A 23,764-nucleotide genomic window follows, 5' to 3' on the forward strand; every position below is an offset into this window, starting at 1 on the left:
TGATTTGGTTTTCTACAATTGCATTTGATATTTCCAAATGAATATCCATTTGCATCAGTCTGTGACTGCTACGAACATTTCTGATTGCACAGTCACACAAGTTCTCTGAGATTTTTCTGCTCACACACGTTGGATTAGGTTAGTTAGATTTAAGAAGAAATGTGAACAACTGCAACTACCTTTTGTAAATTACATAATGTCACCACAAGGTCAATTTAGTAGTTTGCCATTTTGGAGCTTTTGATAATACACAATCTCACACAGTCTTCATCAGCAGATTCAGTTTGCTCAGAAATTGACCTGGGAAACATGGTTGAAAGAATAGTGTCTTTAGTAGCCAATTTGGAGACCTACAATTGCATGACAACTGTGCAGACTTTATCTTTTGAGGGGCCTAAAGCTCCAGAAGCTCCAGTACAGCTACTGAATGGACCTTGTGGTGAGATTTGGTTAAAAATGAACCTTATGATCTCTACTTTGTGAAGCTTGAATTTTCTATTGAGGTACTGTCAGAACTGTTTTTTAAACAAAAAAGTTTTCTAGTAATTATACTTGAATGCTGAATGTTGAATTACTGATTTACATTCAACAGCAATGTTCAGTGCAAGTGCATGAGGCAGAAAGACGTTGATCTGTGTCTCATACCACTAATCAACACTGACATTTTTATTATTTAACCATGAGCATATATATAGTTGTTACAAAGCTAACAGGGATTTTAGTAAACATAAACCTCAGTCTGGGGGGGAAAAATGTGGTACATCCTTACAATGATACTGTGTCCCTGCGCACACACACACTCACAGACACACTACCCCTGTGGGCCATTTCTGATGTTACTGTGGCAACCAATTAGCTTTGACATGACAGCTTTGGAAACTCTGACTCCACACTGACGTCTCATCTTTCTGCCCAGGAGGGGGGATTCTGTATGCCATCATAAAACCATCCCTGATCCATCAAGGTGACAGAGCCAGACGTCTGACACTCAGACAGAGGCTCTGAATAGACATATAACCTGATGTTTAGTCTCAATTTGGATTCAGGAATTTTCTTTCAGTTTACTTTTTTCAGTTCTGATGCCTTCACAATGTACAAGGACAAAAAGCCTGGAAATTCATCAAACCATTTGTTATTACGTGAGAGGATTTCATGTTTGTCCTTTTATGTTGCCATAAAAAACGCTGGGTAGAAGTGTTTTTTTTTTTTTTCTATAGACGAGAGGCAAAGCCACTAACAGCAAACAGACAGCTGCACTGAGATAAGTAGTTATTATGAAAATTCAAACTAATTACCTTGCAGGGCAGTGGTACCTTTTCTGTTTAAGCAAGGGATTCCAATAGAGAACCAATAAAGTTTCTCTGTTATTGAGATCAGTGGAGGTGTAAGCTGGCTGACAGTCATTAGTCTGAGTCAGAATTAAATTAGGTAACTCCATTATTTGGAGATTTATAACTGAAAAGTATTGTCTGTATGCATTTATAAAGTATGCAGTCGAATAAAACGCACTGCTGAGCGGACTATATTGTGGTGCCACCAGAATGCTGCTTGTTTCTTTAGATTAGTTTGTGTTTTTTCTTGAGGTATTTTGAGCCATAGCAAATTAAAAGTACATTAAATAAATCAGATAAATGCAACTGGATAAATTAGTTTTTTCAACCCTGCTTTCACATTAAGTTGATGACTTTTTAATATTATCAAAAACGATGCAGTAATTTCATCTCCACCTCTCCTTCTCATTTTATTTATTTTTTTATGCCTTGCAACTTTTATTTAGAAACATTACGTCAGTGCTGTATGCGAAAAAAAAAGATACAGCCTATATGCAAACACAGACACACTCTACCTGTAAGGTCCCACAGATGTGATATAGTGAGTCGCCATCAAGGTCCAGTTTGCCCATGTCCGTCAGTGCATCCAGTGCGTTACTGGTTCGGTCTTTACCCCTTCGAGTGATGCTAGGGTCTAGTACAGTAGGCTTAATCGGAGGTTGGGGTTGCCAAACTCCAACATCAGTTCCATTGCCAAAGGCCTGGATGGCATTACCTGCAAGAATATAGTGTTATAGGTGTCATTCTTGATCCTGTACATGTAGAATCAATGTTTCTCTAAAAAGTGTCTGCTTAAATGAAATGTAGCAGGAAAGATGTGTACAAAGTTGGAAAATACTGTACACATTCATGAGAAAATATGCATTCAATGTCATAAGGTTGTTGCATTTGTATTATCCATCAGAACCCCCCCCCGAGCCCTGTTTAAAAAAAATAAGTCTGCACATCTAACAAGTTAGCAGATGTCTCATGGTCTTGCCTCAGAAATAAATATGCAAGTGACATGGCCCAAAACATTTAATGTCCAACTAAATGCTGCTTATAATTGATACTTTAGATAATTGGGTAGGAGAAGAAATGACTTGACCTTTCTCAAGAGGCTTTTTAAAAGCAGTGTCTGCCGGTAATAGCTATGATTCACAAACCACTACGGAAATGAACTAAAGAGCTGTCCGAAATAAGAAAACTTCTAAAATCATTTATGTAATGTAATGTAATTTTCTCATCATTAATTTAACATTTAGGTTAAGATACCTTTCCATAAGCAGACTACAATGTGTTTGTATTTATCAAGACTTAATCGGAGTAAATACCGACTTGGCATAAGTTATTGTCAAAGCAGTTCAATTAAAATTGCTCTATTTTGAGTTTTAATGTGGAAATGATGATGTCAAACACAGAGAGAGATGATGTCAAACACATTATAGCCCAACCCATACTATTCCTCTTTCAAGTCATTATCTCCCAAGTACAGACAGTACAATTAGTCAATCTGACCTAATGCAGTGAAGAACAGTGCAAGGTTGGAAGAAGGTTGGAAGGGAAATTTATTTCTGCAGGATGGCGAAGTATGTGAACTCACGTAGGCATCGATTGTTGGTGAAAAACTCGGCAAATCTATCACAGTCTGCCTTGCTGTTCCCGCTGCTGCTGCAGTCACACCATGGCGACAGGCTGATACCAAGTGATCGCTCATAATTGGGTGTCATCACCGTACCTGCAGCATAAAGAAGAAAGCTACTGTCAGTCATTGTAAATGTAGTCCCATTATCATAGTTGGACCCCATTTTCGTTTAGTCAGTCACTTTTGAGGCTCTTCACACTGAAATGGGTATGTTTAGGTCAGCCTTTAAGAGTGAGCAAATTCTACAGAACTTGCATTGAATTCCATTGCATTATAACCTGCTGAATCTTGATTATTAGATCAGAGATTATGTGGCTCGCCCAGTGGTCTTGCCTATTCAACAACATGCACATTATTCAAAGAATTGCTGATGTCAAGAAAGGTAGCAAATTGCAGCTCTGGAGAGTATTGTGAAAAGTGTTTTCAGGGCTGCTGTTTCTTACCGACCATTTTGAGTCAGTCGTGACCAAGTTGGGACACACTCTACTTTATGGGCAGAAACTCAAATGGAACCACTTTTGGCTATTTTGTCAACTTGATGTAACTGAATAAAACTGTTCCCTTTTGAGAGGGAGCATGGGGTTGAGTAGGCTCATACTTATTAGCTGTGCAAGTACATGTAAATTTCTGTGTGCATAGACAGAGATGAGTGGTTAAGCCAGGGGGGCCCCATTAGAGGGTGTAACCTGTGTGAAGTAGAATATGAATGGTGTAGATTAAAATGTCTGCCTGTTGAGTTTGCAATTGGTCACTGTTGCCCTGCGTTCAAAACTCATTACTAAAACTCAGTGGGACATCATTTTTCCTTTCTACATAATGAAGCCCACTGATGGAAGAAAGACTGAACAAACGGAAACAAGTACTATTTCTGCACAGTGCTATGATGTATGAACTGTCATGTCATGTACCCTAGGGTAGGGATTGTGCCAATTGACGATAGGATCATATATCAGCGATTTGAAGGATGATTGACGATTGGTTTTTCCTGCGCAGATCTTAAGGCAATTTTAACTAAACTTACTATCAGCACTAAGATGTTATAAAAAATAATCTCCAGAATCGGCGCCCTAATGTGCATTTAGAAATGTTTCTGGTGGAGCAGCATGCCGGCCTGCTGAGCCCCGTTAATCAGCACAACTGACGAGTGAATTTTAAATCCTTAATTACAAACTAGTTTGCGTCTCTTTTCCATGGATTTGACACCCCACATCTCCGTTCTCTATATGCCTGCTCTCCAAAACTTTGCTCTGTGCTCAATAAGAGTAGTTTACATTATGCAGATAATTTGGATTGTGATATTAAACATAGGATAATGACAATAAACTCACACATGTTGTGATGTAGTGGCACCAAGCACAGACACACAATTGTTGGAGACGCTGCTATTAAATAGATTTATTTAAATGTGTGCCATAGGGCTGCCCTTGAGTCATCAGTCTGGAAGCAATGCAAATGAGTGAACATAAGTTTGTTTTTCCCAGTGAGGATGTCCTAACCTGCTCTATGCGTCGGTGAACAGGCTAAGCAACGTGTCGCTTCTCACCTTGGTCGTATCATGCAAGCAATCATGCACCTCCTCCACCTCCAACCTACTAAAACGAAAAGTGGAGATGGGTCTAAACTAGTCAGCAGTCAGCAGTGTAAGATTGAAGTTGTCCGTGCTGGCATTTCACACTGGCATGCTGTGACGTAACTGCCCCCCACCTTTTTCTACACCTGCCGCCCCCCTGGCGATCGGATCGCCTATTGCAATCTCGAGTAACCGTGATTGGACAATATGAAAATAGAAATGATTGCTCAACCGTAATGTAAACCCTACAGATTTGGACTTGACAGTGATCTCAGCTGTCTGGCTGCTAGTGGACCTGGTTTCTTAATCTGCGCTGTGGAGAAAACATTAAGATCAAGTTACTTTACTTGCTAGTTAACATCTGTACTTGAGCTGTTATTCACCTGCATGTTAGCACACATGCATACAAAATAGCAGTGCTTGTGGTGCCATGTAATTTATAATATACCATAGTATGTGTAAACTGTGTTGTTATGCGACAATTGTGTGTTTATGGTTTAAGTTTTATATTTTCAGATTCATGACGTTTTTTTATGGTTTAGACACTAATTAAAAAAAAACCTGACATGATTTGTAGAGAAGTGTCATTCTTTAACAAATGTAGCTGTATGGACCAGCAATTATCCAACCCCAACTTCTCCACACGCCTTTGTTATTTTTTGGCTTAGGAAAAACTAAATCTGATAAACGCTTGATATGTCACTTCTAATCAAGCTGACAAAATCTTCACACTGCTAATAAAGCAAAACAAAAGAGAAATCAAGATTAAAAATACAATACAAACAAGTTTGACTGCTAAAAGAGTCATTGACAAATAATATTTATATGCCATGAATTTGATTATATTCATTTCTTATGAGCCTTTTCTATTGGGACATTATCTTATTTACTTTCCTGGCTGCAAGTTAATCTGAATAGATTTGTTGCCATAGATTGTTTAGCAACAACGGCACAAAGCGAATCATAAGAAATATTATTAGTATCACAGTTATAAGTCTAGTTATATAATTAATCTGGTGAATTCTGAAGCCAATTTAAAAAATGCTTTAGAGAATAACCTACCAATAAGACCCGAGTAAGACAGCAGACAGTCAGCATAGTTCTCCCTCAGACAGCCAGATATGGAGCGAGCTTCAGGCTGACAGTTGCTGATAAAGTCTGCCAGCCTTGACCTAAAAACAATAGAGATACAAATTATAGATGCTAATTTCCTGATGCTGTAATTAGATATCAAACAAGACAATTACAAGCACTAGTTTAATCATTTAAAGCCATATATTAACTAGCAAAAACAGTGTTTCCCATTATTTGCTAACAACTCTTGTGGGAATATATAGAATTAAGAAGTGTAATTGGAAAAACTGCTTTAGTTTCCTATACAACCTATACAGCGTACTAGAACCTACTGTACACTCTATATGTTATTGTTTCACATGCATCTTTAACAACTGAAGACAGATGTGTTTTTCTATGACAGTAAAAGCAAACACTAGTATAAAGAACATCGGAGAATACATATTTGAAAAAAAAGTCCATTAAGGATCTGTGTGTGCCTTCCTACCTGCAGATGTAGTTGGTCTTGCATGTGTTTTGAAGAGACAGACAGTTAGGTTTGTCTTTATCCTCATAGGAGCAGACGGGTACAATGGTTTGTCGTCGGCGTTCTGCACATGCCATATGATCTCCCGCTGGACAGGAGCAAAACAGCATCCCATAGCTGTATTTAGTTGGAACCTTTATTTTGAAAAGAAAAAAAAAGAACACCTGTTGATGTGGGCGGTGTTAAAGGCCGGAGAGCAAAACATTTTTCACTTCCTCCCAGGTATCTTTTGATATCTACAAAACTCTCCTCTTACTTGCCATCCAAAAAAAACATCTTCAACTTACAGTGCAGCTCCCACCTGTACTAGAGCAGTTGACTTACCATACCCAGTTTATAAATATATGTATATATGTAAAATATTGACAAAATGTTAACATCGAGTCCTCAGATTCACTGTAACTCCCTCCAAAACATCAGTAGTAGCTTTTAGTGGAGTGAAATGTTATGGTAGGTAACTGGGACTTTTACACAGGGTTGGATTCAAATAGGGCTACAAAATCGATTATTTGTTTCGTCCATAAAATGTTATACACCTGTGAAAAATGTTCATTGATCAATGATGACCCACACATTTCTTCTACAAACATTTACTGAAAACACTGATTGTCAAAATAGTTGTTTAATTTAATAGCTGACAACTAATCAATTGATTGAACAGTTGCATCTCTAGATTCAAAGTCAGCTTAATTTGAAATTGCACTGAAAACAGCATTTTTCCTTTCTATTTGACACCTGGTTTGGATGTTGGTTTGAGCAACTATAAAATCACACACACACACAAGAAAAAGCTACAAATACCGCTCAAAATTAACATGCTTAATTACCTTGTCAAAGAACTGACGTAGGGCCTTGTGGCATTTGCGCTTGTTGCAGACCTCCGAAGTGGACACCCTGCTAGTACAGGGGCTGATGTAAGCTGAGCGGTATTTCTTACATGTGTCATTTAAGTTACAGGCCTTGGCAGCATTCAGACAGTTGTTCTCCTTTGTGGATGCAGGCTCAGCTAAGAGAGAAGAAAGACACACCATTTCATATACTTCCTTATGTAGAAATTGTTGCTCTTTGCACAGGTTACACTGTTGTTCACGCAGCATAAATGATCAGGACTTCATCAGGAAATGAACATGGTTGTGAATGAATTGGATGAGAAGACTTTTCATTATTTAGCATCTCTTTTAAAAACAGTTTAATTACATCGCTCCTGAGAAATTACACATCTCCATTTCTATCCACAGCACTAAGGAAGTATCTCTTATGTGCACTAGAAAATACTATCTGATATAATTAAGATGAAATAAAAGCCATTTGATTATTATTAAAATGTTGGGAAGTATTTATCCCAGCCACAACCAGAACAAAGCTTTATATGATGTCAAAAAACTTTCCACTAATTATCTTTTCATGTATTCAAGATGTTGTGTGTGTGTGTGTGTGTATGAAAAGTGCTATACAAATTAAGTCTGATTGACTGATTGACCAGTTCCTCAGTTTCATACTAGAAAAGACCTCTTTTTTAGCAGCATAACCAGCATAACCTGGTAACCCCAGTTTTTCCAGTAATACTAATTAAGGTTCTCTTCCACTCAGGTCAAACAGAGTCAGGGTGTTTCTATTGTTCTTATTGGCTCACTGGATAGGCTCTGCTACACTAAATGGAACAAAACCTTAATTAGTATCATTGGTAACTGTGTTTAACTGTGTAATCTGTGTTTACTCATTATCTCATGTCAAAATGGCTGCTGTGAAAAATGTCTATTGGATATTTACGGTATGCCTGTTTGAAACTGAAAAAGGGCTGTATGAGAGCTTTGAGCCATGCTTGCATTTGCAAATAACATGCAAGTTGTGGCGATTTTTATTTTTTATTTTTTTACTGATGATTCACTATGAATTATAGCACCAATTATTGCTTTAGTTAATTAATTTGTTGCAATTCCTTTGTTGCATGTTTGAACTCATAATTCCCTGGCTAAATGGTGTACCTCAGGTTATTATCAGATCGCCCCCTCAGACCTCATTAGGTCTGGCATTTATGATCAAACCTTGCCTATGTGCAACTGAATGCCAGAGTCAGACCACACTGACCTCTCATCTCTCTGAGCACACTTCTCACACTAGCACATTGTGTGTTTGTGTGACCGGTCTTATACATGTAGTTCGAGGGGGATTTTGTTGTCCTCAGCCTTACAGAAAACACAGAAATGTGTGCTTTGAAAATACAAACACCTGCCCAGACGCACTGCATTTTCCCTGCGTTGAGTTACGCAAACAGTCACCCATTTTTGCTTCCATCAAAGCAAAAGCACTGTACGGCCAACTGAATGACTCCCACATCTCATTTTTCTCATTTGTTGTAGTTAAAGTCCTTCCTGCTCGAATGACTTCTGCACAGTAACACAAACTGTATCCTCAGCCCCGGCATGGAAGAATGGATTCTGTAATTCTGCCTTTTGAGGTGGAATTGAAGCTCACTGCACTCTTTCATGCACCGCAGAATGAGCCATGATTAAATCTGAATACATTCTTGAACCTTGGGTTAATCACATATTACAAAACCCATTACTTACATCTGACAAGTGCCTAGAGATGTGGGCTGTGATCATTTAGTGGCTGTTTGTAGCTCCTGGGCCATAGGTGTGACAGTTTTACCTCAATTATTGTTACCCAGAGGGGAATGCTTACCGTACCATTTTATTTTTGCGCTTTTTAAAAAGTTCTTATTTTAAGGACTTGGATTAGAACATGGTTGTACATATGTGCATATGTAGCAGATGGCCCGAGTTAAGTGTGAGTAAGGAGGTTGGAACTGTAGGTCAGCTATCAGCGTGACTCCATATAGACACAACACCCCTCGGCAGGAAAAAACCTTTTCTATCAAGAGCATTTTTGCATTTAATAAGCTAATTTGGGGGTCATATTTGGTCTATTTCAGGAGAAATTTAAGAACAAACCATTTGTCACTGTCTCTAAGAGTTCATATGAGAATTAAGCTCAACTTTACTTTATTCAAATCTTCTACAAGAGTACAAGAGCTAGCTTGGTAGTCTGGAACGTCTTAGTTCATTTTTCTTTTCATTTCTAAGGGGTTTTATCAACAGACCAAAATACCACTGGATGCAACTGGATGGACCTACAACCAATCAGAGCAACGAAATGTGTGATGTAGCTTAGTTGAGTTGTTTTATCTTCTTTTGGAGAAAAATATACTGTCCAGTTACAAAGCGGATTTAATAGAAACAGTTCTACAACAGGTTGGTTGAAAAAGGCCAATAAGATTGTACACTCATAGTATCAAACGCACTGCATATTAGATACACAGTTGTGATTGGCCAACCAGAACCAGGTGGCCGCCACACTTAACAGAAATGTGAACGCCAGACACGTTTACATTCATCTCGCAGAAAAAGCCCACCAACCTCAAAAAATAGGATTTGTTAACAGGTATTCTTACAATACTGTTCCAATATATCATTTAAACCTGGAGTATATATTAAATAATTTCACTAAACATTATCCTACTTTCTTGAATTGTTACTCAATGCCTTGCAGTGCATACCAAGAACTGCAATTCTATATGTCTGCCTAAAACAACTTTTTTTCACAACTTAAGCCTTCTTATGTTGCAACCCCTGGGCAAGGCCACCGTGTTGATGCACCGTGCATTGATGTAGACCAAATAACAAGGCCCTCTAGCAAACACTGGATTCAGACCCTTTGACCTCTAATAGGTTGATACAAAAGAGCTTTTGAAAGACCGCCAGCCAGGTAGGGCTAATGAATCTGAAAGAAGAGGCTAATTATGGTGTCCTTTGGGGCTCTGTTCACTAATACAGTGAGTAAATATGAGAATATGACAACTAAATGTCTCTATTGTACTGCTGCCAAGAATTTCAATGTTTGTAATGCCCTAAATTATGAAATACCAGTAAAGTTTTCCATCTGTAATTACTGAAAGCACTTTTTCATATCAGTGGGCTTAAGCTAAAATATCCAAATTGTGTCATGCGTCTGTGTTGGAGAACTTGCCCTTGAGCTCTGGAATATAGCTGAGGTACACTACATGAGAAAAGACTAGGGCTGTGATTAATGATTATTTTCATTATCAATTAGGCAATTAATTGTTTGATGCAAAAATGGTGAAAAGCTAATGAAACATGAGAGAATGGCTGCCTGGTTTCCTCCAAGGTTTCCTGTCAGTAACATCCAGAGATCCTCATGCATTTGATTGTGCATTCCCCTTGTGCATTCTTTTCACTTATGCCTGTAGATTCAGACTTAGATGGTTCAATCATCTCTTTGCACAGAACACATGGAATAAAGAGCACCAACAGAATTTCCTGGACTGATGCCACCATTAAACATAAGAGCGGTGAGGTCAGAAGCAGTAGAGCTCTTCCTAAAAACTCTTTTATCTATCAGGTTTAATTCCAGTGTAGCAATTCTGGATAATAACGTTCTGTCAGGCAATTGCTCAAGTCTATTTCTTTTTTCTCTGAATATAATTTTAGACTATAGGACCATGTGGTCATGGAATTACCCTGCTATCTGTGTCTGACAATGAAAATCCTCCCATATCCAAGAAACACTGATTATAGTAATATAGTATTACCTCAAGAACCAGCTGTGTGTATGGAGATCTAGAGGCAAAAGTCTGGATTATGATGAAGCCCACTGCATAAACTCAGTTAAAACTATTAGCTAGTCAATGAAGATAAACAGCATTGTTGGTGTATGCCATTAGAACAAGGCCACAATAAAGGGCTGTGTCTTACTTTAGTATATATTGAATGAATATCAGGGTTTCAAACATAATTTTATGAGACACAGTGAGGTTATTTTGAGTTCAGCCAAATTGCAGACAAAAGTGTGTATTGTGTATACTACTCTGGACACATTTTTCAGTCATAAAACCTGTCCTAATTCAACAGTCTATCTTTATTTCCCTCAATATTTACTATCCCAAATACTGAAAACAACAAAATAACTATACTGCAAAGTCTTTGTATGCTGTCTAGATGATTGTCTAAAATCGTCCTTCACAATGTATAACTGCTTTACTTAATCCTTCTAAACCTATCCCTCCACTTAGTGCCCTCTTTGTCATCTCCCATAATGGAATGAAAAAAGCAGTGGTCAGAGCTCGCTCCTTCATGGCACCCTGCCTTCTATCAGGCATCCTGCCAGCATCACTAAATCCACGTCCCTCTGTCTCAGTATTTATGACCAGAGACCCATGACACATTTATTAAGTGCATCCTTGTAATTAGCAAAATCTCATTTAGCTCCTATCGCACCAGCTATTCCTTTCCTTGATTTAATCCTCTTGTCAGTCATTGATCCTGTATTCATTCAACAGAAGTGCAGTACCCTCAGCATTGTTGGTGGCTGCCATATTCAGTATGATTCTAAGATATGTGCACAGAGATGCTGATGGTGGACTGTGGGACTCATGCGGACCATAGTCCTTCAAACCATGTTGCTAAATTTTATGCTGGGAATGAAAATCCCTCCAGACAAGGCAATGGTGATGGAGATTACAATATTTAGTGATGGTGGCCTGAGGAAGTTGCTCAAAGGTTCATATTGGAACCATTCAACCACATAGTGACATCCAAACAGGTTCCTTTGGAACCCAAACTAGCCTTGACAGTTTAAGGTCAGTGTATGATGTCATGAAATAACATGTCCTTCAGATTTGACTCACTGGTCATGAGGAAAAGGTTTATGTTAAGGTTAAGATGGATGCACATATGGTGCTACTGTGACTGCAGGATATGGGAAAGAGAGCAGGAAGTATGAGCGCACTTGGTCGCACCTGTTGATGCAGTGTGAGAGTGTGGACGCCCAGGCACACTTCTGCTTTCCATTTTTCACAAAGAATCCACTCAGCTCAAATAGGTGATGATATTCTGCTTGGCCAATTAAAAATATAATAAATAATAACTTCTATGTACTGTCTCACCATAAGCAGATACCAAATAATGTAACTAAAGGCGTCTTGAATTGGTTGTTAAAATCATGAACCTGTATATTTTGCACCTGTATATCAATCTGAGATGTAAACCTGAGACCTGAGATATTTTTGAATTTGAAAACGTCATTGTATGGGAATGTGTGCAGGGTGATTTGCACTTAGATGAGTGCCTCCATGCAGCAGCAATGGACACACTATGAATAATTATGCGTTTGTGTAGATACTTGTTGGTGTGCAGCGGTGTAGGCCGGGGTGTAGTTAGCTCACATCAAATAATTCCATGCCTGACTGAAAACATTATCCTGTGTCACCCGCAGCCTACAGCGTTTTATTTTCTTATCTCAAAGCCATGATTAGCCGTTGCCTGCATCACTCATGGTTGCATATCCACTAGGCTCCCTGTGCACAGCTTGTCATGGCTAAGCCATCAGGTACACTCATCTTGGTGAGGAATGTCTGCTCTCCAAGCTGCTTTACTGAGCCTTCATCTTCCAAAAAGATTCATATGTGTCAGAGTGGCAGGGAGGGAGTGCTGGGAGTGGGTTAGTCAGCGTGTGTGTGTCTTCATAACTGATAGTTTTTGATTTGTATGATGTGGCCAAATCAGTGTGTCAAAACATCAAAAAGTAAAAAATTCTCATGTACTTTTCACAACATCTTCCCTCAACACAAGAATACTTACATTACATATTTATTTTCAAAGTAAACTACTCTCCGCACATTCTGAAATTCAGGCTAGTCTTCATGCTAATCCCCTAATTCCCTTATGGGCTACTGTAGAAACATGGTGGTTCAACATGGTGGACTACATAGAAGCCGACCCGCAGCCTCTGTAAATAAAAACGACTCGTTCTAAGGTAACAAAAACAATTCCTGTATTCTGGTGATTGTACACTAATGAAGACATACCTATGAATACTATATTCTCTTTCTGCCCATAGAGCCTCCTAAATGTTACACACTGGAGCTTTAACACACAATCTGGTTACGTTGCATTTATGTGGCTCTTTACAATTTGCTTCTCAGGCCAGCTACCATGCAAGGTGCTGGCTAACCTGACACTTTTTGCCCAAGGACACTTCGACATGTGGACAGGAGGAGCTGACCCACTCTACCCACTGAGCCGTAGCCGCCCCTTGACACCCAATTTGGTTGTACAACAAAGTGAATTACGGAATCCTTCTCTCCCACATAGATTTTGAGATACTTAAATGCTTGCTTAAAAAAATTATAACTTTAGCTTCCAAATTTAATGCAGTCCAGTGTGATGGACACAAACTATCAATATGCAATTTTCCAAATACAAACAAGTTTCATACTTAAATTGGGAGAAAGGCTTTTTGCTCTTGTAGTTTTACTTTAGTTTTTCGTGTTGCCTTCTAAAGTCTCCTAAAGGCATTTTCTCTTGTGTTTTACAGGGGGTGGACATAACAACAACTGCGCACACACACACACATATGCACATTATAATGCGGTACCTCTGCAATACTGTAAATGCGGTGTGTCATTGTTGGAGGTGGTCATTCATCATCTTGGATTACATTTTATTTTGCAGTTGTTAGTGTTATCGTCTTCCCTATGTGCAAACAGCTATAAGTGCTTTATGCAGTGTTTTATGCTTTTGCTCTTGCTAATATATATATAAAAAATCATGCTACTGAATACTTTAGTTTAGTTGAATATTTGATTACGCAGCACCTAAGTGAATTTCAAACATCTAATCCACAACTTGTCTATTATTGGGTTTTAAGCTCCCTCTGGTTAACTCAGTTGGAATCAATTGTGTTATTCTGCGGTTACAGAGGGGCAGAGCAAAAACAAAGACGTGTGTAAAGGAAATGCCTTCAGATGATTCACTGATACGTTCGAAAGCAGTCTTGTGTAAAAAGTATGAGCAGATTAAAAGTGTTTCTTCTACTGACGGTCACTCTAATGTTCAGATGGAGCTGTTTGCTCATGTTTGTTCACAGTTCACAGGCAAGCCAGGCCAGTGGCAGAGGACAAAGACTACAGAGGATGAATCTGTTGCTTCAGGCAACTAGACCCACTGAATTATTCTTAAAAACATTGCAATGGAAAATCGTCATGCCAAGCTTCATCTCTTGTTCACCGATTCGATTTTCTGGAAGACTACTGATGAGCTGCGAGGATATACTGGGAGCAGAGGGGAAGATACTGGGCTCAGTGGTTGGGCCAGTGATAGTGAGATTTCCTCTTTGAGAGATGCTGCTTACATGGAAATTGAGGACTTCTGAAGTTTATCACTTTTAAACTGAAAACATTTTTGTAGTTAAGAAAATGTCCTCCAGTTTATAGTATTTACAGAATCATAGGAACATGAGTGGTAGGAACTGAATGATAGAAATTTAGTATAAGAGTTGTGTCTGCATTGGGACATGGCTATATTCATTAAGGCTTTACATTGACATATTCCTAACTTTCAATAATCATTGGTTGCAAATACATACAACTGACACTATTTTTTCATTTTCAAAGGTAAGCATTAGAACATCCTAAAATGCAGAATACTGTGTTCTGTACAGTATGTTCCATTTTTAGGATGTAATCTTATACCACTGGTGTCAGGCTTGTTGAGGAGATGCAGAATCAGTTCATCTTGTCTCTTAAAAGTATCTTATAAGTTGGGAATTGATATACCAAAATATACCCTGCAGGAATCCTTGCTTTTCTTAACTCTTGCTATGGGATCGCAAAAAAGCAAAAACCCAAAAAACTGCAGGTACATCTGGAGTCAAGTTGTCTTTAGCTCAGTGTAGTTTAGTAAAGACTAAACAACTTTTCCTTGTTGATGGCCTCAAGTGCCCTAGTGAATTATTTTTGAAGACATAAACATGATGTGTTGTACAGAAGCTCTGTTTTTTAGGGCAGTTCTGTAGTCCCACCGTTCCCTCAGTCTGCACAACCGTATTGTGTTACATCTCTGAAGTGCACTTGTTCATTGATTTATAAATGACACAGCACTTAATTTCAGCTGTTCCTGGAGACTTTATTCCAGCAGTTATTGACTTCAGTGTCACGCCTTTCAGTTTGAATGAATAATGTTATAAATGCTACATAAGGGACGCTTTCTGGAGAAGCCAAACATAAGGTTAAAAAAAGGTTACTTAATGAAGGAGTCATACGGGTAGTCTAACAAGAGTAGTGGGAAACTAATTATGGTGTCTTTGATTTTAACCATGCTAGCAGCGTGGTTCAATGTTAGTAGGTTAGCCACTTTTGTCCAGACTGAAATATTTCAAAAACTAAGGGATTGATTGTCATGAAATTTTGTAGACGTCCCTGGTCCCCAGGGGATAAATCCAACTGAATTTGGTGATACCATCTGTTACCTCTAGTGCCACCAGCGAAATATCTTGACAACTGTTGGATGAATTGTCATGACATTTGGTACAAATATTCACAGCTAAATGAATCCTAATGATTTTGGTGATCCCCTAACTTTTCTTCTAGCGCTACTTGTAGGTCAAAGTTCTCATTTCTCAACATTAACTTGATGGATTAGCCCACAATTTGGTACTGACATTCATGGTTCACAGACTATGAATTATAATGATTTTCACCATGAGGTCTGCATGTGTTTAAAATCAAATGTCCCAACAACTGCTGAATAGTTTGCCTTAATATTTGTTAATTATTTAATTATTATTATTGTTAATTATTATTATTATTTGTTGTTGTTTAATGTTAACATGCTAAATTTAAATTGTGAACATACTTGCTTAACATCAGCATGTTAGAATTGTCACTGTAAGCATGTGAGCTTTGACATGTTAGCATTTAGTTCAAAACACTGTGTACAGACCATATTTCTTGTTGCTACATATGATTAGTCATGCCATTTACATAACATTCGAAAAACTTGGCAAAACATGTGTACATGTAAAGCTACTACACGACAGCCAATTAAATCCCCAAACAGGATGGGAGGAAGGGTTAATAGAAGTCAGGTTGGAGCATCTACTCATTTCATAGCTGTCTAAAATTACATTTTCTGAAACTTACTTGGAATAAAAATGGATTAAAAGTATACAATAACAAGTATTGATTTTCAGTCATTCAGACTAGTGGGCATCATGTCCCAGCAGTTGACCCATGGGATATAGTATGGATCATTCTATGTTAGCTCACATGTGCATTATTTTACACTGCTGGTTGCCTGAGGCCTGGCTTAGTTGCAGACAGGAATGAGGTCACTTATAGCAAATGGATTCCTGATATCTAACCCTTTTGAGTGATTTATTTATTTTTTCCTTAGAGCCGCCTTCGGCTGTTTACACACTGCTATACAATAAACTGGCTTCTCAGCTCCAGCTCCATCTCTGAAATCCCCATTTATATGGCTAACATACTTTCATACACAATGGTGATCTCTTACAATGTAATAGCACAAAATAATGATAACAAAAAGTTAAATTGCCAAGTCTTCCACACTGTAGGTTACTGACTTTGATAGAAGAGCACATTAGCAGCAGCTTCGATTTTTGAATATATCTTAATCAAAATTAAAACATTTTACATTTGTTCAGTTGGATCCGTCTCATCTCAGCTACATTAAGCAAATTATTTTATTGTTAGATAATGATCTGTACATTTCAAGCTGCCTTTTCTTCTTGGCCTCTTAATAATTCCTGTTTTTTTTACCAGCTGTCCCATTATCTGAAAGCCTCATGAATCCTTAACCACTTTTCCAATTTCATTTTTCTCCCAATTCTTCTTAGTCTCGCATTGCTAGACCTATCTCTGCACTACATTTGCACTATTCCAGCACGGGAGAGAAATCCGAATTCCAATAAATGTTTGCTTTACTCTCCCTTTTGAAATACAGTTAACCATTATGTCATCGCATGTGGAGCACAGCCACTGTGATACGCTAAGTGGATTCAATCACAGCGAGAGCCAGAGAGAGAGGACAAGGGAGGGAGCGAGAAAGAAGAGGGAGCCAGAGTGGGAGAGAGAGAATCAAATGCCCAATTTTTTTCTGTGAAATGGTAGCTGGCCAGTGCAGCAGACGCCCTCCTCCAGCCAGAAAGCCCAACATTGAAGAGTGCCAGAGAGTGCTGCACTTGTCTCACACACAGCTCTCGTTCTATCAGTGCCATTGAACGCAGACAGATGGTTAATTGCTCCTCTGTGGTATGTGTGAGTGAGTGTGTGTGTGTGTGTGTGTAATCTCAGCAGATCTAAATATGGGCCTGCCTAGGTGAATGCTCCCAAGTCCACCTGCACTCCATTGACATTTGAGGACGTGTGGTATTTAGATTCACAACAACAAACAACAAGCATTTCTGTTCATGTGTTCTTTTTTTTTTAAACTTAAAAAAAAATAAAATCCAGGCTCTGCAAGCTCCTGGAGCTCAAACAACACGCTCTACTCTAAAAGGATGATTAATTCAAAACTAGCACATAAATGCTACTTCCATCACTAGTACTGTGATAGTGGGAAAAACACGCAGACCTCTCATCATTGCTTTGAGAGCTGAAAGTGAAATATACTAAATTACTCTGCTTTGTGTACGGTGGGTCACAGTGGCAGATAAAAGCTTTTGTGATGGATAATGGCTGTTGAAAGCTGCAGCCTGAAACCAGACAGCAATAAAAAAGAGTGGTTGTCAAATAGTGACAGATTTGTAGCAGTGATGTGCTGACTTAAGCTGGGTTTAAAGCGCAAACTGAGAAATAATGTCTCCATGTATGCAGTGACTTAACTTTGCACAATGTCTAAAGTTAAAACCTGAGGAATGTGAGCAGCGTAAAAGCAGCATCTTACCTGCTATGATGGGGGCCAGGCGGAAGATATCTGAGAGCCTGCTATTGACTGGTTCATACGGAGAGTATTCCAGCAAATCATTAGCTGCAGGGGAAAACAAAACGATTGTCACCAATATGTGCTGGAAAGTGTGTGTGTATCTATGCAGTGTGGGTGGACATTTAACATTATAATATCAATTACACTGAATGAATTATGTATATGAGTGCTTATTTTGTAAATAAGAATATGTTGTCATGTATTTGCACAATAGAGCTTATAGAGACGTTTGACCTTAGATTCACTTTGTTACATGTATCTCACATACGTTATTATACAAATTTGAGGTACTTGCACTGCCCTTGAGCGTTTCTCTTTTAAGTTACATTAGACTTCTACTCCTAGAAGACCTACTAGTGTACACATATTAAGATATTGTTCTTTTTACTCCACTGCATTTATCTGACCGTTTATTAGCGGGTTCAGATTTCACTTAAAACGTACTGTATAATGAGTTAATGCATTATTACAGCTAAAACTACCTACCTGTAGCAAAATGGAAATACATTGAAATACTGCTTAGTACACATTAATGCATCAGTGATGGTATCCAGTTGTACTAAGCATTGAATAACAATGACAGGGGCCACTCTACGTGCATAATAGGTCCTGTGCCTTACCTTCCTGATGATATCTCTGTACTTTTACTTAAGTAAAAAATTTAAACGCAGGACTTTTACTCATATGGAATATCTTTTACAAAGTGAACGGGCTCCGGATACTCCTCCACCATAAATGCATAGCTTTACAATGAACGTATAAATCACTCAAATAACGATTATTAGTTTGCTCTGGAGCAGTGCATACCCTGCAAACTCTGAAATATGCTCCAAAAGATCCGGAGGCAGTTCTTCTCCTTCTTCATGCCTCTTCTACACCTGCACTTATAGAGGGGGCTCTGCTTCATGGCTTCTATTGCGCTGCGGCACTCGCCCTGCGCCTCGGGACCGGTGACCGCGCTGAAGTTGCTCTCCCTCCCCGCCACGCACTGCCTCATGGTCCGGTACTTGGTGCTGCAGCTGTACTCCTTCAGACACTGCTCGCTGGCCTTCACACAGTCCAGGCGGACGGCCCGGGAGGACGAGCTGCTGTCACCCCTCAAGGTGAACAGCGAGGCTGGGAGGTTTACAAGAGGGAAGTCAGAAAAGATTTGTATTCACGACGTGAAGTAGTTTGCCGACATTTGCTCAGCACACAGTGGACTCACCCATCAGTCAGTAAACAGTATTTGTGTTGAGAGTAGGTACTACTTGTTTGTATTGTTGCCAAATAAGAAACAAAGATGCAACTATCAGAGCAAACCAAACTAATGTGCGTGTCTTATTTCTCACTGCCACTGTCTGCTGCATCTCCCTGAGTTTTTAAAATACAATCAGCATATATTAGAGCCAAACAGAGAAATCCAACAGATGAAAGGGTCACTTACCCGGGAAGGACAACATAATGACAAAAGTAGTTAAAATCATTGCGCTTTAGGAGGTTTTCCCGTATGTTAGCTCTGAAAGAGGGGCTCTTCTGGGGGGTTTTAAAAGGAAACGTGAAGCGAACTTGTCACACAGATCCGCTTTTCTTCGGGCTGCACATTGCGTGAGTTCAGGTGATCACGCATCCTGTAGATCCAACAGCGAGAATCCCACCTGCAGACCCGAGTCCGGCAGCTAAAACCACACCGTGCGACCCCGCCGGAGTTTCGGACAAACAAGTGAGACGGAGAGAGACGCGCAGATGGTGAACCATTTCCACTTTGCTCCCATCAACCCCCTCTGCTTTTTTTGTCCGCCGCTCGGTCACACGCACTACAAGCGCGGGTGTGTCCGGTCCGACACACCCAGGGGGGGAAGCTGCCAGCGGGGGTTCGAGGACCAAACTTTTACAGCCGCATTAGAACTCTAACAAAAACAAACAAACCCAACAGCACTTCAACTTAAAGAATGAATTGAACTTTGTTTAACTGTCACATCCCTGCACGGACTGAAAGCGTGTTTAAATTCCCAAAAGCTGGAGATAAAAATCAAATAAAAATTACATTCCGTATAAAGCAGGTGGAAAGAGCAAAAAACCAAAAAAACCCCCGACGCCGTTTGATCCGGACTCCACTCTGAAGAGGAACCGAGGGGCTCGAGATGCAACGCGTGAGGGCGTGACGTCACGCGACTATGCGCACAATAACCTTAATAAATCCATGAACTGCCTCAATTTACACCAAACTGCTGCAGACAGTCAAAAACAGATGGATGGCCTGCGGCAAGCAGGTTACATCTGTAAGAACACTGCAGCTGGACAGAATTCACTTATTAACTCTGTGGGGGGAAACAAATCTCCATTTATAATTGCTCATTATATATTAATGTAACCTGCAGGCCTGCATAGCATGAGAACCTAACTGATTTTAAATATATCTCCTATCGAACAGCTAAATTGCAACGATTTTTTTAAGTGTCTCAGTATCTCACTGAAGGCAGTTTAAGTCTGTCCTCTCAACTCGGCTCATCAGTAAAAAGTATTAATAGCCTGCGGCACTTTAATTTGAGGGAGTCTTTTTATTTTTTTGTTGGATGTTTAAACGTTTCGAGGTATTTCAATCCCTCAAATTGGAATAGCACAAGTGGTTAGTGGAATTGGGCAGGGGGGGAAATCATATTGCTTCTTTATCTGAAATTGCAGTTACCATATAAATTGTGATAACTGTTGACAGAACTTTTCCCATCAAAGTTTGTTTTTCTGCACTGGAAAAAAAAAAAGATTCACAGAATGAGTAAAAAATGAGACAGTAGTACTCCATAAGCGTCTGGGATCTTGCAGCTTACTTAGATTATGCACAACAGAAACAATTTAGGTGCAAAGATAAAAAATCCTCCCTTACACCTAAATTATTTTTTAACATATATTGAGCATGATTGCTACATTAACGTGTTGTATACACAATGTTCTGATTTTGTAATGTTGTAATGCTAACATAAAGCTCTTCTTTCACATTAAAACAATGAAAACCCATCACTGTAATAGAAACCCCATCAAAGCAGAAATTTCCTCTTTCACTTCTGCTTGATTCTGTTCAATTGCATCTATATGGGACCAAACGCAGGAACACACTGCTCAGTATGCAGGACATGTGAAATAGATAGTGCCTTGCTTAAAGGAACCTCTGCAAGGTTTCACACTGTATTTCATAGTGGAAGTAGATAGTGCCTGAAAAAAGACCACCTCTGCTATCATCAGAAGAAATAAAACATCAACCTTAAGGGAAAACGTACAGGTACACTTCACACAGCAAATGCCACACACTGCATGCATGAGTGTAGCTACTGTGAAGGACGTAATCTACAAACTAAATTGATGAAAATACCAGATGTGTCAGTATCTGCGTGGCTTACCCATTGAAGAATTGTTGATATAACTATGTCGATGATTGATATGATTTAGAGAACAAAGCCCTTTTAGTGCCAAATAACCTTTCACTTATTTATCATCCTTTTTATTCTCTTTACTTTGCCTCAAGCCACTGTGCTGCCCCCGAGCAGCACCAACAATGGCTTCCTCACATGTATAAACCAACCAAAGAGTAAGAGGAGCAGTTGAAGCACAGGTTCATTTATTTACACTGTAGGAAAAGGATGAGCAGCAGCGTCTTGGAAAGAGATATATCGGTTTCTGAATACAAAAATAAGAGAATAACCTCATTAGTGAAAGGAGTCAGTTCAGAGAGGGATCCCCACAGTCCTGCTTAGCATACAGTAGGTGCACAGATGGAATTTAAGTCGGTGGATTTGCCCTGAGGAAACTTCCTGTTTACCAAATTGTGTGCTTTGTAATCATTATTAGCCTTTTACCTCTGAAATGATGCTGTGATAGTGATCACATTGTTCAGCTACTGAATTATGTAACTTCTTTTCTCATGTTAAATATCTGGAATAAGTATTATAACATTTGTATTTCTGATATTGTATATGTAAGCCTTTATAAAGGAAAAGAGCCTGGCAGAATTTGCCTGCATTGAATTGATTGGCACATGACTGATTACTGAGTAATGCTGAGTGCCCAGTGGATTACATTAGTATAATAAAAACTCATCCAACTAGATGTAATGTCCCATAAGTAACAATAAGGCTTAAAGACATTGATGTGACTATTTATTGTATAGAGACTTATGCAAAGACTAGAAGGCTTTTGTAGCCTCATAGACTTAATATCATGAAAATATCAACACTGTAACATCGACCAGCTCTCATACTGTCCCAGTAGAGTTTTTTCTTGTGCAATTTATATTCAGTTGCATTGTTAACCACATGGCAATTTGTCATCTCTAATGAAGAGTTCAGAGATGATTGGATGGGCCCTTGTAAATGCATTGAGCTATTAGACCACTAAGGCAATATCTCTCTGTAGAACCAAAGCTACATGAGTGCTCTAACTCATAGGCAGTTCTAATCATGAATGATGTATTTGCTACCAGGCATGGGTAGTAACAGATTACATGTAACAGGGTTACATTATCAGGATGTTATCCATTATACTTCAAAATATGTAATCAGATTACAGTTACATTTAGTGAAAATGGGGATTGTTAGCAGGATTACAATTTTGAAATGCATTTTAAAAAGAGCAATATGCATATGTACACATGGACAGTGCACATACATTTCACAACAAAGAATAATCTAGTTCATTATCATAGCCATTATTTTGTCTTTTAAAAAAGAAAAGGGGAAAAAAAATCACAGTACAGTGTAAGTTATGCCTTCCATCTGTGAAAATGGTCTGAAGGATACTGCCGGAATTTACTTAATAAAATGTGTTTCAAAATGCGCTGAGCAGGGTACACGCTGCGATGCTAAAAGTCGTAGTTTATTTTCTGAGGTTACATTGTTCAATCTGTTTTATAGAATACCTGTAATCTTATTTATTTGACTTTTCTCTTCTCTTTATTTGCATATTTGGTAGAGTAAAGTAACCCCTTCCAACCCTGTTTGCTGTGCTTGAGTGGATATCAGAAGTTAATGAAATTTTATATAATATAATGATACAAATAATAGGTCTATTTATTAAATGTTAACTTTTTATATCATCGCCTTGCCTATCACCCAGTTAAAGCTTATTTATTACATAGCATATCTAAATAACCATACAGTGATATAGTATTATAGCTTAAGGATGTGATTGATTACTGCTCATTAAAGCCCCAGTGGAGGTGCGGAAGCTGTCAGTTGTTAAGTTTCCGTTGGCAGTAGCTAATGTTGTATTTCCTGCATATGATATGTCCTACTTAAACAAATGAAAAATCTATACAGAATCAGCAACAGGAAGAGGCTCAAGCTCCGAGGTCCCTCACTTATCCACGCCAGGACTCTTTATTACCTCGCAAAAGATCTCTCTCAGCGTTATCCATCTCCGACCCTTTATGGTAATCATTCATTTGATGTGTCCCCCAAGTACACTGAAGCCTTCGCTGCACAAGAACACTTGCAGGATGAGATTTATTAGGGGGTAATCGATATCATTGTATATCACGATATCAGCACTAACCAATTACCAGGTCCCTAGGCCACTCTCTGCACCTCTGACAGGATGCTGTAACTCACTTCATGTGTAAAAGGATTAATTTTGTGTTAAAGGACCAGTCAGTCATTTTGTTGATCGTGTAAATTACAGATATATAGTTTGGCTTATGCAATAGATAAGTATTTAGTGTGTTACTCCAATGATCATAGTTTAAATTGTTTTGATTCGGACAATAGATCCTCCTTAATATTACATACTGGAACATTTAATAGGGTCTATTGTCAGAAATAGAATGTAATATTCATTGGTATACTTTAATTAGTGTATAATCACCTG

The 23,764-nt window shown here is 38.8% G+C and overlaps 1 protein-coding gene across 1 annotated transcript in view; it reads right to left on the reverse strand.

Annotated features, from left to right (window-relative positions):
* The window catches only part of gfra1b (gdnf family receptor alpha 1b), a 21,843-nt gene extending 2,284 nt beyond the window's left edge, over positions 1-19,559 (reverse strand). Inside the window, exons 1-8 of the mRNA XM_035667127.1 lie at positions 19,356-19,559; positions 18,737-19,045; positions 17,891-17,974; positions 6,953-7,131; positions 6,087-6,259; positions 5,588-5,697; positions 2,914-3,048; positions 1,847-2,046 (exon numbers count right to left, since the gene is read on the reverse strand). Of these exons, the coding sequence (XP_035523020.1) occupies positions 1,847-2,046; positions 2,914-3,048; positions 5,588-5,697; positions 6,087-6,259; positions 6,953-7,131; positions 17,891-17,974; positions 18,737-19,045; positions 19,356-19,395 (1,230 nt within the window). The 5' untranslated portion in view covers positions 19,396-19,559. The remainder of the gene's footprint in view (positions 1-1,846; positions 2,047-2,913; positions 3,049-5,587; positions 5,698-6,086; positions 6,260-6,952; positions 7,132-17,890; positions 17,975-18,736; positions 19,046-19,355) is intronic.
* Between the last annotated feature and the right edge of the window lie 4,205 nt (positions 19,560-23,764).

The sequence above is a fragment of the Morone saxatilis genome, unplaced genomic scaffold, assembly GCF_004916995.1.
Source record: "Morone saxatilis isolate NCDOM2014 unplaced genomic scaffold, NCSU_SB_2.0 Contig1, whole genome shotgun sequence".
In the NCBI taxonomy this organism is placed as follows: Eukaryota; Metazoa; Chordata; class Actinopteri; family Moronidae; genus Morone; species Morone saxatilis.